At 43.1% G+C, this 19739-nt stretch overlaps 1 protein-coding gene across 4 annotated transcripts in view; it reads right to left on the reverse strand.

Annotated features, from left to right (window-relative positions):
• The window catches only part of FNBP1L (formin binding protein 1 like), a 166410-nt gene extending 149203 nt beyond the window's left edge, over window positions 1–17207 (reverse strand). For 2 of the 4 annotated variants that reach the window (XM_040360005.1, XM_040360007.1), the window contains exon 1: window positions 17084–17205. In XM_040360005.1, coding sequence (XP_040215939.1) covers window positions 17084–17107 — 24 coding nt within the window. In that variant the 5' untranslated portion in view covers window positions 17108–17205. Of the gene's footprint in view, window positions 1–17083 lie in introns of all 4 variants that reach the window. The other 2 variants (XM_040360004.1, XM_040360006.1) reach the window with 2 other exon arrangements.
• Window positions 17208–19739: the final 2532 nt, after the last annotated feature.

Genomic DNA, 19739 nt, shown 5'->3' on the forward strand with positions numbered 1-19739 from the left:
AAAAATGTGAACCTCCATATGCTCAGCGGGGATCGCTCCGTTGATCCACGCTGAGCCGGCGGATGACAGGGCGGTCCCCGCACACTGTACAGGGACCGCACTGTCTTTTCTCCGCTTTCACCTATGGGGGGGGGGGGAAATCGGATGAACACTGACCGTCTGTGCGTGTTCACCCAATCTGATGACGGAAGGAAAAATAGAGTATTCCCCTGTCTGCAGAATCGGAGGAATGCGGAGGCGGGTGAGATCGGATGTCAGCGGACACCCGCAATCTCATAGGGACCAATGTATGTCCCTTTTTCATCCGCACATGGATGGATGGATGGAAAAGCGGACATACGGTCCGCAGGTGTGAAAGGGGCCTTACACGGAGAGACAGAAAGGTTTAAAAAAAAATGACATGGACTGCAGAATAATCAAAAAATGAAAGGTCATTAGCCACTTCAGCCCCGGACCATTTGGCAGGCCAAAGACCAGGCCACTTTTTTGCGACTCAGCACTGCGTTGCTTTAACCGACAATTGTGCGGTCATGCAACATAGCTCCCATTTGTCGTCCTCACAAATAGAGCTTTCTTTTGGTGGCATTTGATCACCTCTGCGGTTTTTATTTTTTGCGTTATAAACAAAAATAAAGCAACAATTTTGAAGACAAAAAAATGCAATATTTTTTTACTTTTTGCTATAAGTATCCCCAAAAAATATCTAAAAAAAAAATTCCTCAGTTTAGGCCGATACGTATTCTACATTTTTTTTTAACCAAAAAATATTGCAATAAGCGCTTATTGATTGGTTTGCGCAAAAGTTATAGCGTCTACAAAATAGGGGGTTCTGCCATTATTGTGCTCTCTCCGACATTCACAGCAACACTTCACATGTGTGTTGTGATTGCCATTGATCTCACACTACACTTGCAGCCATTCTCTTTTCAAAAAAGACTAAGATTTGACAATAATGTTGACAAATTTGACAAAAATATATTTTTTTTTTATGAAGCTATACAACCATTTGTTACCAACAGAAACAGAAACAACAACCTAGGATAAAAAAGCTTTTAGTATGAGACAAATCACCCCAGCCCCATCTGCTGAGGTGCATTTAAGTGTTAAACATAATTGCCATTTAAATGAATGGGCTGCCTAAAGCACTGCATAGGACAAAAAATGCACCATATTTCCCATCACAGTGCATTACAACGCAGGAACATTAGGAACACTGGGATACCATTCAAAATGAACAAATCTGCATCAACACAAGTCACAGGTTTTAACACGCACATCACTGGTGTGAATAGGCTCATTGCTGTTCAAATGTTTTGAAATGCTGACCAACAATTCCGAAATCTTCAAGTCATGCTGAGCAATTACATAATACATGTTATTCATTTTTTAACCTACATCATTGCAACAGTGGAGTGTCTTCAAATCTTTTGAAGATCATGTATGGCCAGTTTTAGGCTTAAAGCATAACTCCTCTTTTGTTTGGGGGGGGGGGGGCGGGGGACATTCACCTCTGAGTGATATATGCATATTGCAAGGATTATAACAACCTTTGATGCAGATTCCTACCTTTTGTTATTCTGAAGAAATCCATGCGTTTGTGCTGAGTGGGTCTAATGGGAGGAGTTTCATATTATCAGTCAGCTGTGGCAGAAGAGCACCAATGAGGAAAGCTGCTGGGCCTGCATCCCTTTAGACGTGTTCCTATTGGAAATCTCACCAAAAATGACATTTATGTTGCAGGGGATGCCTGAAATCTGACTTGTATCTTAGGCAGACTTCTGGGAAAATTGACGAGCCAAATCATGCAAGCAGGAAATTATGTTTCTGGGGAGTGGTCAGTACGCTTTCTGCGTATAGAAAATTACAGCGGCTGTAGATTGAAAAGGAAATTACATTTTTTATAAGTATCAATTACAATATGACTTGTATCGCACTGTACACGCTATATTTTCTCTGCCATTTTTTTTCCCCCCAGACGAAAGTGGAGTTACCCTTTAATGTACATGGGACATTTTACAACCTCCCCTTAAAGTGGTTGTCAATCCTTCGTTAAAAAAAAAAAAAACCTGCAAAACAAATGCATAATTAGCTAGTATGCAGAGCATACTAGCTCATTAGAATTACTTACCTTACATCGAAACCCCCGCAACGGTCCTCGTACTCTCCTCTGGCCGGCGACATCTCTCCCGGAATGACTTTCTGGTATTGCGGGCTCCGGCGCTGTGATTGGCTGGAGGCACAATGACGTCACTCCCGCACGTGTATGGGAGCCGCCGCAAACGGCACACTGACTGAAGCAACAGCACATATGTATTATTGCTTCGGGTGACGGGATATCTACTAAACCATACCGGTTTGGGAGATATCCTGGGTAGCTACGTGTAAGCCTTATTATAGGCTTACATGTAGCATAAAGGGTTTACAACCACGTTAACAATTTACCTTGACAGGAAAAAAATAATTTTTATATATATATATATATATATATATATATATATATATATATATATATATATATATATATATATATATATATATATATATATATATATATATATATATATATATAATAAACGTTGGTTATTAATAGTCAAAAATGTAAAACTCCTGTAAACGAAATGTGGCTAAAATGAGAGTTACCGCATTTACAAGCCGTTACAGGCATCTGCCATTTCAAATGCCTCTAAACATCTGTCCTGAACGCATTTTTTGTTTTCCAAAAAATTCCTCCAAACTCAACTCCCTAGAAAATACTATAAAATGACCCTGTGTACAAGTACTGATAAGATAGAGAAGAGTTTGGGGCAGCATATAAAAAATAAATTAAAAAAAAGCCTAACTGCTCCTAAACGTCCGTTTACCAGCAGCAGTGTACATGATAATGAACTTATCTTGCTCGATCCCGTTGTCCTAGTAATTATAGCAGAAAGATTTGTTAAAAGTGCTAGAAATCTAGGGATAATTTCCTGGGTTCTTTGCTTGTGCTGCACAGTTAGCGCTCATTGACATCATGTGTTTTGCATGCTTTTAATGCGCCTAGGAGCTAAAAATGTTCTGTGCGGCCACTGCCAGCAGCCTGTTATCAATGACAGAAACTGCTGCAAGACTCTTCCTGTAAAGCTGGGCATTTACATACAGAGGAATGCTTGGCCCTGGATATTGTGCATTTTTTTTTTGCCATTTATTAAAAAAACTTCTGTGAATGGAGGAGATTCTGTCATTTAGCTACTCAGCCTCCATTCACAGAACATGATGCATTGTGGAAATGTAGTAATAAGAGTATTATTAATGCTCGCTAGGGCAGAAGGGATACCCAAACTTTAGTTTTAAGGAACCCCAGACATAAGACAGACTATTATTTAATCTATTATGAGCTCACTGGCTGCAAGGTCTCAGGGGTGTGTATGTATGTATGTATGTATGTATGTATGTATGTATGTATGTATGTATGTATGTATGTATATATATATATATATATATATATATATATATATATTAGATTAGTGAGGGGTTAGCACGGTAGCGGGGTGTGTGACCCCTTGGATGGGTTCACCACACACTGAATTTATACAGACTGCCAGTCGAAGACGGTTGAAAACAAAAGCTTTTGGTTTAGTTTTCGATCATGCTGGGAAACAATTGGAAGCATCCAAACATAAACAAAATCAAACATAAAATAAACCCTAGCCACTCTGGGCGTCTACCTTCCACACAGGAACCTATCTATGGAGTCTAGCACAGCCTACTGCTGGGCAGACAGTGCTGGTCGTACAGCACAAAACAATAGTCTTGATTTTTATCACACAGAAAAATCACTCCTCTCCTCACCTCCTCAGGAGACTTTCAGTACGCTGCTCTCCTACTCACAAAGCCTTAGGAATGATGCAGCCATTCAGTGGTAATCCTTTGGGCTACTTATAGAGGCCTTAATTGCCTCATTCTGAACAGCTAAAGTTTTTCAACGGCCTTTAGGCTTTCTCTGGCTACGTTTGTAGCCGACGCCCGATAACCATCTGTGTATCGTCTAAACAAGGCAGAAATGTATGTCCCATCAGTGACAACACTCACAGATTTACCTGACTTCTTGTCACAATAAAGAGTCAAATATAGAAGCCGACTTTAAACCACATACGATTTTACACTTCATTAGATCAAAGTTACAACTGCACACCAAGGCTTCGTTCTATAATGTAATCTCCATAGCAACCACTACAAGAAAGAAAAAAAAATTACCCATTCAACCCGCCCTACAGTTTCAGCACAATGCTTGGTGTAAAATGTCATGCAGGTGGCTGAGGGACATCATTTTATTGTCTTTATCTTAGGGCTAGGTAATCATGGATGGGGTGTTAATGCATGGGCCAGAATATATACACACAGTACTGTACAAACGTTTTAGGCAGGTGTGAAGAAATGCTATAAAGCAAGAAAGCTTTCAAAAACATTTACAAAATTACAATTTTCAAAAATTCAAAGTGAGCAAACAGAAGAAAAATCTAAAATAAATCAATATTTGAAGAGACTACCCCTTGGCTTCAAACCAACATCAGTTCTCGCACCAAGGGTGCTTTCACACCGAGGCGTCGGCACAAAAGCGGCACTATTTTTTTTAGCAGCGATTTACCGTCATTTTTGCAGAGGTTTTCGTTTGCTAGCGGGCGCTTTTAACCTCCGCTAGCAGCCGAAAAAGAGTTAAACCCACCCCCTTTGCCGGTGGTGCTGCCCATTAATTTCAATGAGCAGGAGGAGTGGTGTACACACCGCTGCTCCAAAGATGCTGCTTACAGGAGTTTAAAGGGGTTGTAAAGGTTCATTTTTTATTCTTAATAGGTTCCTTTAAGCTAGTGCATTGTTGGTTCACTTACCTTTTCCCTTCTAAATGTTTTTTTTCCTTGTCTGAATTTCTCACCTCCTGTTCCTCCTCAGTAAGCTTGCCCCCATCATCCGAGCCGTTCTGGCTGGGGGTTAGTCAGCGTGCTCGCCCCCTCCCTTGGGACTACATCCCTGTGGGGAGACGCCAGGGACTCGCATTCCTGATTGGCTCAGGCTGCTGTGCTTACCCTCCTGCATCCCAATAAAGTGCACACATGTGCAAACCAGTTTTGCATGTATTTACAAAATGCCAAGTGTAAAATGCAGGCTTAAATGTCTGGTGCACTTACTAAAAGCCAGGAAAGTAAACTTTAGTCATACATAAGAAGTATCCCAGCATATACTGCCTGATCAGGTTGCTAAAAGGCTCAGGATGTGATTTTTGCAGATGTAGCGTTAAACAAATGCACACAATTCAGTCCATGAACATATTTTATTTCATGAATGGTTAGTGGCCGAGCAGACATTACTATGACTGACCTGCAAAACAGATTGTCAAACAAACTGAATACAAGCGAGTCTGCAGAACAAATGTGTTATAACCATACCTTTTAACACAGGAAAGTTTCAAGAATGATTTATGTGGCAGGAAACAGCAATGGTAGGAAGTGTACATATAATAAAACCAAGGTTGAAGGGGAAACGCAGGCAACTTCGGGCTAAATCTTTAAATGTGAAATTAAAAATAAATTTGTGTCCCAAGTGCGCCTGGAGTCTTATGTTGGCCAAACAGGGTTCAAATGTCAGCCAATTCAGCAGAATCGTCTGAAATTGGAGTTGTGGGGGAACCTATCACCACCACATCTGGCTTGGCAAATTTCAAATCTGAAAATCAAAGTGGGATGGGAAATCCAAATCTAAAATGCAGTCACTCTTCAGGTATTCTGACAGCCACAAGAGCAGCAGCTGTCAGAATACAATAGTCAACAGAGGGAGATTTTCAAAATCCATTACTTAAAGCGGGAGTTCACCCATTTGTGTTTTTTTTCCTCTTTTCCCCATAGCTGAATGCTCGTTTTGTCTAGGGGAATCGGCTATTTGTTTTAAAATATGAGCAGTACTTACCCGTTTTCGAAGATGCATCCTCTCCGTCGCTTCCGGGTATGGGTCTTCGGGAGCGGGCGTTCCTTCTTGATTGACAGTCTTCCGAGAGGCTTCCGACGGTCGCATCCATCGCGTCACTAGTAGCCGAAAGTCGGTGCGGCTCTATACTGCGCACCGACGTTCGGCTTCTTTCGGAAAATCGTGACGCGATGGATGCCTCTCGGAAGACTGTCAATCAAGAAGGAACCCCGCAACCCATACCCGGAAGCGACGGAGAAGATGCATCTCGTAAACGGTAAGTACGGATCATATTTTAAAACTAGCCGATTCCCCTAGACAAAATGAGCATCCATCTAAGGGGAAAATGTGTTCTCCATGGGTGAACCTCCACTTTAAAGCTAAAAGTAGAACTCCTGTTCCAAAGAAACTAGAAAGGTAATACATAATTTGTAATTTTTAAAGTAGAACTATAGGCGAAATTTCCTCCCCTCCACCCATTTTGGATAGAGTAAATGAGGGTTATAGCCCCTGTCAAAAATGTTGCCATTTGAGTCCCACTGCAGATTTCCCTTCACTTCCTGTCCCATAGCCAAACAGAAAGTGAGAGGAAATCAAAGAATTCTCCTAATTTGCAGGGGGCCCCCAGATCACCAGAACTAGTATCCCCATGGAAAGATTTCCCCTCTATTACTTTCTGGGGACAACCCAAAAAAAAAAAAAAAAAAAAAAAAAAAAATCACTTTCAATAAACAGGACAAATAGAAAAAGGGGGAATTTCCCTAAAGGGGGCACAAATGGTAATAAAAACTGACAGGTGTTTAAATCCCTCTCCACTCTATCCAAAACTAAAGAAAGTTTTGCCTTTAGTTATAGCTTTTTTTTTTTTTTTTAACACAAGGGACAATAATTCCCATGAATAAAGAGTGTCCCATGTTCTGGAGGCTGCCATGTTAAGATAATTTGTCCTCCGAAAAATGGGGGAAATTCAGGGATCTTTATAAAAAATAACCATAGAAAAATCAAGTTAAAGGTGTTGTAAAGATTTGTTTTTTATATTCTATACAAGTTCCTTTAAGCTAGTGCATTGTTGGTTCACTTACATTTTCCTTCTAAATGTTCCCCCCCCCCCTTTGTCTGAATTTCTCACTTCCTGTTCCTCCTCGGTAAGCTTGCCCCCATCATCCAAGCCATTCTGGCTGGGGGTTAGTCAGCGTGCTCTCCCCCTCCCTTGGGACTACATCCCTGCGGGGGGACACTGTGTTCCCGAACGGCTTGGATGATGGGGGAAAGCTTACTGAGGAGAAACAGGAAGTGAGAAATTCGGACAAAGAAAAAAAAAAAACATTTAGAAGGGAAAGGTAAGTGAACCAACAATGCACTAGCTTAAAGGAACCGATTTAGAAAATAAAAAATGAACCTTTACAACCCCTTTAATACTACCGTTATAAATGAATTCAGCCCCGCAAATAATGGCGACTGTGCCTTTACTCATTTTGTGTCAGTTTAGCCAAAGGTGCGATTCATACATCTAGAAACTATTCAGCACAAAAGTCCATTGTAGAGATACTTAATCCGCTGCTCTCCACACTTCAGCTTCATAGCATGAGCTCTCATCCCAAAACGATACTGGCATTTCTTAGGAACATCCAAATGCACAGTGTGAGCGCTCAGCTTTGGAACGCCGTGTTGCCATAGCAACTGCAAAGTACGAAGACTGTCCTTCATATCCATGGAGGTTGAAAGTTAAAATATAAATCACTGCTAGAATACAGCTAAATACATCTCTATTCCTCAACCTTAACGTTCACATCATGCTCGACAGTTTACATAACAATACTATGGAATGCAAAACAAGAGTGCCATTATTTGAAAACCAAACAATTATTTAGAAACAAAAAAAGGAGACTCCAAGAAATACAAAGAACATCCATGCACACCACAAATCTGCCTCCTGATTCACTTCACAAATATTCAGTGATCTCAGGCTGTAATCCACTACATCCTGTGCTGATGTAGAGTACGACTCAAATTACATCCAGGGGGTTCTAGACAAGTAACCGGGTCATACAAAGCCATGCTCCATCCTTGAGTTACTGCCAGCCCTGAGCGGCAGAGAAATGCTTGGCTGTACATGGGGTTTAGACAATGCAACACGTACTAAACAAAGGGACATGTGTAAGGTGACCAGATGTTTAGGAAGAAAAACATGCCCTTCCATCACTGCAGTTCTACTATAGATGCATGCAAATCAAGAATATGAAAGTTTGTATAGAACATTATAGCAGAAATAAAATATACTGCAAGGATAGAGAATGCAGTAAAAAAAAAAAATGCAAAAGCAACCCAAAAGCCTTTGAAGGAAAAGAAGTGGAATATTCTGCAATGGCCGAGTCAATCACCTGATCAACCCAATTGAGCATGCATTTCACTTGAAGGCAAAACTAAAGGCAGAAAGACCCACAAACAACTAAAGACAGCTGAAGTTAGAGCCTGGCTAAGCATTAGAAATTAGTCTTTGGTAATGTCCATAGGTTCCAGACTTTAGGTAGTCAGTCGCCAGTAAAGGATTCTCATCAAAATATAAAAAAAATTTACATTTGAGTATTTTAATTTGTCTGATTATATTTGAGCCCCTGAAAATGGGGGGACTGTATATAAAAATGATGTTCAACCCCTGTAATTAAAAGCTGAAAATCTGCACTTTATTTGGATTGTTTCGTTATAATTGTATTCTGGTGGCATACAGAGCCAAAGTATGAAAATTGTGCCTGTGTCCAAAAATTATAATTCAAAACGCTGGTAAACGAAACGCGGCTAAACACGAGTTACGGCGTTTACAAGCATTTGGCGTTTCAAATGCCTTCTAAAAAACTCAACTGCCTAGAAACTACTATAAACGGCCCTGTGTACAAGTACTGATAAGATAACAGAGGAGAGTTCAGGGGCAGCTGAAAAAAAACGACCACAGCTCCTAAACATCCGTTTACCAGCAGCAGGTGTACATGAGGCCTTACCAAGCTGAATATCGGGAGTGAAGAGACACACAAAAGAAGGATCAAAGTCCAGAAAGCTCTATAAACTTGTAAGAAATTGGCCCTCTCCTGATGCCAGGAAACAAATTAATCACTTACACCAAGCTGATTAAAATTAAAGATTCTAAACTCCAAGTTTTTTACCTTAATGTATTCTCTGCATTAACTACTTGCCGACCAGCCGCCGCTGTTATACAGCCAATAGGGGCGCATGCGCGCCGCCGGAGGCGCGCGCCCACCGCTCGCCCGTGGTCCCGACAGGCGCGTTCACCTTCAGGCACCCGCGATCGCTCGTTCCAAACACACAGCTCCCGGCCCTGTCAGGGGGAGGAAAGCCTGATCGTCTGTTCATACAATGTATGAACAGCGATCTGTCATTTTCCGAAGTCAGTCCCATACTCCCTTCAGTTGGAAAACACACAGGGAACATAATTACCACTTCCTCGCCCCCTAGTGTTAACCCCTTCCCTTCCAGTGTCATTTTTATAGTAATCAATGCATTTTTATAGCACTGATCGCTATAGAAATGCCAATAGTCCCAAAAATGTGTCAAAAAGTGTCTGCCATAAGGTCGCAGTACTGATAAAAATCGCTGATCGCCACCATTACTAGTAAAAAAAAATATTAATAAAAATGCCATAAAACGATGCCCTATTTTGTAGACGCTATAACTTTTGCGCAAACCAAACGCTTATTGCAATTTTTTTTTTTTACGAAAAATATGTAAAATACATATTGGCCTAAACTGAGGAACAAATTTTTTTTTATATATTTTTGGGGATATTGCAGCAAAAAAAAAATAGTTTTTTCAAAATTGTCGCTCTATGTTTGTTTATAGCGCAAAAAATAAAAAACCGCAGAGATGATCAAATACCACCAAAAGAAAGCTCTATTTGTGGGTAAAAAAGGGCACCAATTTTGTTTGGGAGCCACGTTGCAGTATCGTGCAATTGTCAGTTAAAGCGACGCAGTGCCGAATCGCAAAAAGTGGCCCGGTCATTGACCAGCAATATGGTCCGGGGCTGAAGTGGTTAAGGTGGAAAAACATTGCAATACTACACCCACCCCCTAAACACACAGACTCCAGCTGCTGTCAAATTCTGTGAGGAGGAAATAGGGGGTGTTACTGAGCAGTGCTGTGTGTGTCTATGGAGGCTTTTTTTGCCCTACTTCTCCTGCGGGTCACAGAAATGCACTTAGTTTTGCACTACTGTGACCTGTATTCAGCCGACATCACTCGGCCGGTCCAGGACAGATCCCAACTTTAATACCGATATCCACCCAGATGCCCGAGAAGCAGCTGGTTCAACCACTCAGCATGCTGCCGATAGCCTAAGCCAGCCGCTACCACCCCCTCCACTCTAGTTAGAGCTGGAAAGGCAGAGCACAGAGCCAGTGACTGACGGTCACTGTTCCCTGAAGACCGAGAACTGAGTAATCAGCCATCTTTGATCACTCAGTTCTCAGTCTTAGAGGTGGCAGGGGACAGATGCAGCATCAGATCAATGCTGTATCCACCCAGATAAGTATGACCGATTGTTTTTTGTACTTCCCGCACTTTTCTTACTTCCTCACACTGGTAAGGACTACTGTTTTTTCTAAGGCTGTATATGAATAGTTCCGAGTCATTAAGGTTAACGAGTTAGTATAACAGCCAGGTAATCGGCTTTTTCAGGAGGTCTACAACAGCATCCCCTATAATTTGGTCATGATCCGTATACTCTGAAATGTTTGTACTGTGACCAGTTTTATAGATGCAATGGTATATTCTTACAGATAAAAAAATACTGTACTGGTTTGTACTTTTTTATAGCCTTACAATAGTGATAAGCCAGGGTGTAATCTAAACGCACTATAGATTGGAATATAACCAAGATTTTAAGACATCTGACACACAGCATTGTTATCCTTCACAAAACTTGTCATTGTACAGTAATATATGACAACACTTTAACAGAATCATCACAGACTTTAAACAAAAGCAGACAGTGTGTATCCTGAAAAGACACTATCCAGCATTCTGGCCACAAGATGTTCTATCTGTAAACAATAAAAATCCCACACTGAACGAGAACAGAATCATGTACTCCACATGGATCCAAACTACAAAAATATTCATTAGGCTTGGGGTGGCACCAGTGGGTGGCCTAAAAATGATAGCTAAGCAAAATCAAAACAAAAACCACCACAACAAAACAATACATTTTGTGTCATCAGCCTATTCTGGGCCCACAATCCTGCAAGGGAAGTCTGTGGCTTACAGACTTGATACCAGAGATGTTACAGCTTTCCTGGAGGCAGCCTCTATGATTTGCCCACTACATCAGTCTACACGTTTACCCTTTCCATAATCATTTGGACATATAAATATAGTACATTTGAATGTTTGTCTTTAAAAATTGTGCCACTAATAAAAACAAATAAAACAAATATGAAAGAAAGCTTTGTTTTAGAATAGAGTTGTGGAAGAGTTAGATCCTCTTGGTTTTCATTGCTTCCTGTGCCAATGACAATGGGATCAGAGAAACGTAGTGCTGGGAAATCTCCCTAGTGAAGTCACTTACACTGGTTCTAGTCCCAGCCCATTTTACGATAAAAAGACATTTAAACATTTGGCTAGAGTTCAAACCACATAGATTGCACAAGAATGTATGCTTGGTTTGGCTGAACCAGCAACCATGATATCAAATTCACCTTGTAGCGAACAGTGATCTGCCGGGAACATATATAGTTTGGACTGATCAGCCATTGGGCATCTGCCTTAGTACAGGCGGTCCCCGGGTTACAAACAAGATGGGTCTGTAGGTTTGTTCTTAAGTTGAATCTGTAAGTCAGGATATACATTTAAGTGTAGCTCCAGCCAAAAAACAATTAAGCTTTTTGGATAGCATAGGGAAGGGTTATTACCCCTGTAGCATTTGTTTTGCTGCCTGTGTCTCTGTTGGGGTGTTGTGGAAACAAGCTTTGGTTATAAAATATCAGAGGAGACATCTTTTCCCCATAATAACTCTTACAGGAGTGAATTTCCCTTCCTAGGGGGAGATTTCCTCTTGCTTCCTGTTGTCTCCCTCCGTTTGTAAGTAGGAGTCGTTTGTAAGTCAGGCGTTTGCAACTAGCGGACCGCCTGTAGTAGGCTTGCAAAAGCACCACAGGATATAGCACCTACAAAAATTACCAAAAACAAAATATATTGAACATATGTAATCAAAAATATTGCACGGAGGCCAAGCCCCACCACAGAAATCTTGGAAAACCCCCCACTCCCCTGCCTATACCCAGGGACCCCATCTCCCCCTCCTATAGCTAATAAGTCAGGTCCTGTGTGGATCGCTAAAATAATAATCCGACACATATCTGTGGGTTTTTGTTTTGTTTTTAAAGTAGTAGTCTTTCCACAGTCTTAAGCCAGCCATAGATAGTTCAAATCTCAGCCAGTTCATCAGGGAGCAGCCAAGATTCGAACCACATATGGGCAGGCTAAATGTACCCAAGTCAATCTGTCAATCGACATGGGTACAACCATCATGTTGTATTTTTACATGCAAATATTGTCAGCAGCTATAGCCGCTAGCAATAATTACTGTGTTTTCCCTGCAGGAATTGCACCCGACACCTCCCCACCAGAACACAATTGCTCCACGGAAGGAAAATCATTTTTTCTGTGCCAGGCCTTACAAATGTTTCCCCATCTAAAATGCAATCAACAGATCAGTTGGTAATCTAAGAGCATGTATCCCTAGACCAACCCACACTGTCTTCACAGCCAAAGGTGCACACAGATCTCTATGTTTACAGTGGACACCAACAGCACTTGGCTAGTAGGAAAAGGCTCCCAACATCCCAGACAATACGCCTAAATTGTTGATTGCAAGAGTAACACTTAAAATTCTGGTTTACACATATGACCATAATTTCTCCAGGTACTTCTCACTGTGATCTGTCCATTACTTGTCTTCCATACTTCCTGCTCTACAAGCAAAAACGATCTAAATGATCCAAAACATCCACACTTATATGATGGGGTCTTATAAGCAGGCATGTTTGGGTCCTCTATAGTCAAGTGCAACAATAAAAAACTAGCAAACTGTAAAATTAGTCATGCAAGCAATTAAGAGGAAAGCTAGGGATGAACAGTAAAAAGTAGATCCTTCGGCAGTTCATTTCCAGATTACAAGGTCTAAAACAGCCTCTCTCAAATCAGGGTTCCATTGAATCCAAGGCTCGGTCCACACTGAGGGTGACCCGTCAGGCAACTTGGTCCCCAGAGATGTTGCATCCTATTCAGTGCAATGGAACTGTTCTAAATCAGAGCGACTCAAGTTGCCCTGACTTCGATAGAAAAAGGTTCCTGCACTACTTGTTGGCGGCTTCTGTTAAAGAAGTCGTTTGTAAGCCATGATGAGTGGCCAAAAATGATTGTCTTAGCCACCTGTAAGAAGAGATTATTCCCAATGCAAGGAGCAGTCTTCCTAGTAATCACTGCAATAATATACCCTGTGCTGTAGATATAGTAATTATTAACAAGTGTTCCGGAAGAGTGTAAAGTCAAGGTGTTCATTGTGAAAAGCTGGCCCAAAGCCTCTTTGTCGTTGGCCCCAGAACAGTCTTCGTTCTCTTTCACTGAAGACTCCATCAGCATTATTGCTCCAGTGCATTGCTGACTTTCAAGGCATACAAGCCAGAACTAGGGAGCCACAGGATCAGCTGTTTACAGATGACGGGTAACAGATTTACTCATCTGTACTGTAACCTTGACTTGGTCAGATAAGAAGGAACAAATTCTGAAGACATCCACAGAGAAAATAATTTACAATCCAGAATGGAAAAGTCTGGTGCAGCACTTCCCTGATACAAGTAATGGGTTCCAATTTAGCACAGAGAAGGGATATGAATACGACCAAAAAAAAAAAAAAAAAAAAAAAAAAAAAAAAATCGGATTTCTTTGGTTTAGTTGTCCTCTAAAGCCCGACCACTGAAAAACATTTATGGTCAGTATTAGCTTTGACTTGGCTCGGGAGGCGATGCCAGATTTGCTTTTCTTCCAGCAAGTTCACAGCTGCTAGACTGCCAGGCAAGAGGACCAGCTCCAAATCAGGCTCCTTGTGAAACTCGGTCAGTGTTTTCCAGTAATGTCCATAAGACAGCATCAAGATCATTGTGGATTTTAATTGTACAAGGCAAGTCTAAACATATCTCCACCTGTCAAAAAGATAGCTTACAAATGAAAATAATGTCCTTAATATCAAAACTTCAATCAGGAAAGGATCCACCTTCTAAAAAGTTCAACTCCATTGGGTAATAGTGGAAATCAGTGGGATATACAAACATATTCAATAGAGCTTTCACAGTTGGCTTGTGACTTTATAACTTTAAAATCTTACTGGAGCAAAAAATTGACAATGATCCACTTTTTATCAATGAACAAGCGGTGTCTTGGATTCATTTCCTCTTCTTGTACAAGCATCCCAGCTCTTCACCACGTGTGTTCACTCTGATTGTATCCTTGCTAGGACAGCCGTCAGACTGCATAGTCTGTCTTTGGATAATATATGGCTCAGGGAGCATTTAAAAAAAAATATATATATATTCTGACCTTGCATTTATAAAAAAATAAAAATTTGATGATCTTTAAGAAATCCTGATCATGCAGCATTGGGCAATGATTTATACATCCAAAAACCCTCAGAGGATGCCCCTGCCAACTGATTCCCGTGGCTGAGCTGAGTTTATGGCCACGAGACTGCTGTACCCAAAGATGGTGCTCTCGAGGTCTGCTTGGCATAACACCATTACTATATGTGAGTGCATGTATACGTTTACACTGGGTAAAGTGGAACTTCACTCTCCCAAATCAACATTATTTTTATGTTCTAGGGCTGCTGGAATTCATAAACAGATAGGAAAGTATATCATATCTACTTGTTTTAACTTTGTTTATTTTATTTTTAACATTACTTCAGTTACTTCCAGGTTTCTTGCCTAAGCAAATGGAGGTCATCAACCAAGGAGTCTTCAGAAAGCAGTGGGTGGTGTTCTCAGCTAAGCACACTCTCCTGCCTGCATGCTTGAGCAAAGGACAGGCGGATTCCAGGTAGTAAATCCTACATGAATCATTTGCCCTTACTCAAGATGGCCACGGACAGAAATGCTAGGTGTGTTTGTCAATGCAACTTCCTGACAAAATAAAGCATGGATGGGAAGGAGAGTTTGCTTTGAATATTAAAAAAATTAAATAAATTGTGTTTTTGGTTTGTTGTGCTCAGATACAGTGAAGATCCGCTTTAAGGCTGGGTTCACACTATTGCGAAATGGATGCAGAATTCGCATGACAACATACACATTTCTAGGGGGGCTGTGGAGTTCACAGCAGAAGAGTCTTTGGCTCAGTTTCAGGTCTAAATTAAAGAGGAGTTCCACCCAAAAATGGAACTTCCTCTTAACCCACTCCTTTCCCCCTTACATGCCACATTTGGCATGTAATTTTTTTTGGGGGGGGGGGTGGAGTGGGTGCTTCAGGAGAAAGGGACTTCCTGTCCCACTTCCTCCTTCCGCCGAGGGGCTGCAAAGGTGATTAAGCTTAATCGCCTTTTGGCAGCCCCTCCCTGTAGGCGATCGCCTGTCCAATCAAACAGCTGTCCAAGCAAAAGCTGTCACGGCCGGGTGCCCACAGTGACAATGAAGACGCCGGCCGGGGAGGGGGGGAGAGGAGCGGACCCCCGGCCGGCGCGTCGCTGGAACGCTGGAGCAGGTAAGTGTCAGTTTATTAAAAGCCAGCAGCTACACTTTTTATAAACTTAAAAAATGGGTGGAAAACCCCTTTAAGCAAAAAATTCGGACCTGAAACCGGGGGAGCACCGGACCCCCCTGCTTGTGCCCTGCAAGCCTCCACCTTCTGCAGACGTGACCGACCCCCCCCCTTAGCTGTAAGAAGCATATGGAGAGCTGTCACTGGTACACTTTCTACTTAGATCCTACAGATAAACTTATGCCAAGGATCTCAATGTGAACAAGCCTTGAGTATGCAACACCAAACATTACTACACCACCCTGCGCACAATGGGATGGACATTTAAATGCCCCCTAAAGTGATGGAGGCAGCCAGCATCTCAGGGGCGAGCATCAGAAGAAACGTATCAATGACAAGGCCCTGGGAACGCCTTACATTTGGCACATGGAGGCCCTGAACAAGGGCTCATAATTAGGTATGGATCCTTTTTTAGGAGGCGCACACACAGCCTTGTTTCCTTTAGGACGAGTAGTTCAGTGTGGAATTAAACAACACGCGTTGGCTGGTTGTCTCCCATGCATCTCCCAATAGCAACAAGGAGAGCGAAACCAAGCACGCTACACAGTGATCAGACGGAAGATTGTTTTGTTGTGTCACATTGCATTGTCTGCCAGCCCGAGGGCAAAAAGAAAGAAGAATGGAAGGCAATGACGGGTTCTACACCACCTCACCCAGCATTCTTCTCATGGCCGATCACCGGGTCTGTCATATTGATAAAGGAGAAAATGGGACTGTGTGTGTTCCTGGCCAAGGACAGGAAGAGGAGATGAAAGAAAGGGTGTGATCTGTCTGCTGAACAAAAGCTGCCCTTTACCTGGATGTGTGTGCAAAGTCAGACATTCACCCATACCACACACAGGGACAATGACACCGCACAACCGCCACACAACTACACAGGGCAGGGGGCGGGGGCAACACTACACACTGCCATGATCACAACACATAATTATAAGAGGGATCTGGCAGTGCTCAGAGGTGTGTCACTGCACACATTGTATACTATATAAAAGACAAATCCAATGATACACACACAATATACACAGAGACAGGTCTGGAGAGAGGAGCAGCAGACCCTCCAGCAGCAGGCTGCACACATGAGGAGAACAATGAGGGGCTCCATTGTACTGGTCTGCCCAGGTACACCGCACACCTGAGAGGTCAGGAGGGGGGGGAGGGGAGGGTGACCACACCTGAGAGGACACCAAACACCCGGACGGCGGAGTCACCTCCCAGTCCCAGCACTCACTTTAAACACACACTACTCCGGACCGGACCTATAATTAATTCCCCCCCCCCCTTCCCAGGAAAACAATGGCTCCCGGTCCATGTGAGGAGAAGCCACACTCACCCACAGCTCCGTGCCCCAGCTCATGGCGGCGGTGTCCGGCTAGGAGCGGAGACAGGAGACCGAGAGGCTGGATGTGTAAGAGATCCTTCTTCCTTGTGTGAGGAGCGGAGGAGGAGAAGGAGGGGGGAGAGAGGGAGGGAGGGGCTGGAAGAGGAGGGAGGGGAGCCTGGGATGGGAGAAGGGGCGGGGACAGTGCAGAGTTTCGGGCACATGGCTGGAGGAGGGCGGGGCGGAGCTCAGGCGGGCAGTGTGTGAGGAGAGGAGGAATGAGGGGGGGGGGCGCCTTGTCTCCTCTAGTCTCCACACAACACAGTCCCTTCTACTCATGACAATGACACAACTCCGAGCAGAGTCGTGTCCCTGTCAGTGAGGTGTACATGAATCTGTGCTACAATTACCTCACACTCACACAACTTATCCACTTACTGGCAGGGACAATTTACAGTGACATACATACAATTTACAGGGACACACAGTATCGCACAAAAGGGAGTACACCCCCTCACATTTTTGTAAATATTTTATTCTATCTTTTCATGTGACAACACTAAAGAAATTATACTTTGCTACAATGTAAAGTAGTGAGTGTACAGTTTGTATAACAGTGTAAATTTGCTGTCCCCTCAAAAAAACTCAACACACAGCCGTTAAAGCGGTAGTTCACCCTCACTCACATGATTTTACCATCGAGACAGGCATTGTAGCGCGAGCTACAGTATGCCTGTCCCGATTTTTTTAACCCCGGACTCACCTTGTAATCGTACATAGAAGATTTCGGCTCCCGCGGGGAATGGGCGTGCCTATGGAGAGGAAGGATGATTGACGGCCGGCCCTGGCACGTCACTCTCCCCGAAGACAGCCGGAGTAGGTCTCGGCTCTTCACGGCGCCTGCGCACAGGCTATGCGCAGGCGCCGTGAAGAGCCAAGCCTATTTCGGCTATTTCCGGAGAAGCGTGACGCGCCAGAGCCGGCCGTCAATCATCCTCCGTCTCCATAGGCATGCCCATTCACCGAGGGGAGTCGGTATCTTCGATGTACGAGTAAACGGTGAGTACGGGGAAAAAAAAATCGGGACAGGCATACTGTAGCTCGCGCTACAATGCCTGATTTTATGGTAGAACAAAACATTTTTTTTTTTTTTTGGGGTTTATAGGGTGAACCCCTGCTTTAATGTCTAAACCGCTGACAACAAAAGTGAGTACACCCCTAAGGCCCCTTTCACACTGGGGCAGGAGGTGCGCCTTTACTGCCGGAATTGCAGCGGTATTCGGCTGCTAGCGTTTCGGTTTTACCCCCCACTAGCAGTCGAAAAAGAGTTAATACAGCTGGCAATGCGCCTCTGCAGAGCCGCGGTATAGCAGTGGTTTCCCATTACTTTCAATGGGAAGGAGCGGTGGAGGAGCAGTAAACACACCGCTCCTTCACCGCTCCAAAGATGCGGCTAGCAGGACTTTTTGAGCGGTCCTGCTAGTGCACCGCTTGGAGAAACAGCAGCCGCTGTTTCAGGACGGTTTGCAGGCGCTATTTTTAGCGCAATAGCGCCTGCAAACCGCCCCAGTGTGAAAGGGGTCGAAGTGAAAATGTCCAAATTGGGCGCAATTAGCCATTTTCCCTCCCTGGTGTCATGTGACTCCTTAGTGTTACAAGGTTTCAGGTGTGAACCACAGGGCTGGTGCAAGGACTTTTGACACTCTAGGCGAAACTTAATTTTGCCACCTCCACCCTTGGCTCCATCCCCTTTGCTCTTCCCATGTATATCCCACCTTTTTAACCCCTTGCCAGCCAGCACACAACAACATAAGTTGGCACAATGGCATGGCTGGGCAAATGCGCGTACCTGTACGTCCCCTTTAAATCGCGGCTTAGCTGGCGCTAGCGCGCTCGCCGCGTACTCCGTGAGCATGCCCGCAGGTTCCGTGGACTCAATGTCTGCTGGGGGGCCACTATTGTGACACGGAGCGGCAGAACAGGGGGATGCCTATGTAAACAAGGCATTTCCCTGTTCTGCCTAGCAACATGACAGGGAGCTACTGCTCCCTGTCATCGGAAGCAGTGATCTCTGTCGTGTTGTAGTGAGCCCACCCCCCCTACAGTTAGAACACAGTGAGAAAACATAGTTAACCCCTTGATCGCCCCTCCAGTAATCAGTGCATTTTTATAGCACCGATTGCTGTATAAATGACAATGTGCCAAAATAGTGTCAAAAGTGTCCGCAATGTCGCAGTCACAATAAAAATCCCAGATCGCCGCCATTACTAATAAAAAAAAATTATAATAAAAATGCCATAAATTTATCCCCTATTTTGTAGACGCTATAACTTTTGCATGAACCAATCAATATACGCTTATTGTAGAAGAATACCCCACAGCTACTACCCTTTGTTCCACTTGACCCTCCCTTCTAGATTGTAAGCTCTAACGAGCAGGGCCCTCTGATCCCTCCTGTATTGAATTGTATCTGTACTGTCTTCCCTGATGTAAAGCGCTGCGCAAACTGTTGGCGCTATATAAATCCTGTATAATAATAATAATAATAATAATAATACATATCGGCCTATGCTGAGAAAGAAATTCGTTTTTTTATTTATTTTTGGGGGATATTAATTATAGTAAAAAAAAACAAATATTGCTTTTTTTTCTAAATTTTTGCTCTTTT

This window comes from Rana temporaria, chromosome 7, assembly GCF_905171775.1.
Source record: "Rana temporaria chromosome 7, aRanTem1.1, whole genome shotgun sequence".
In the NCBI taxonomy this organism is placed as follows: Eukaryota; Metazoa; Chordata; class Amphibia; order Anura; family Ranidae; genus Rana; species Rana temporaria.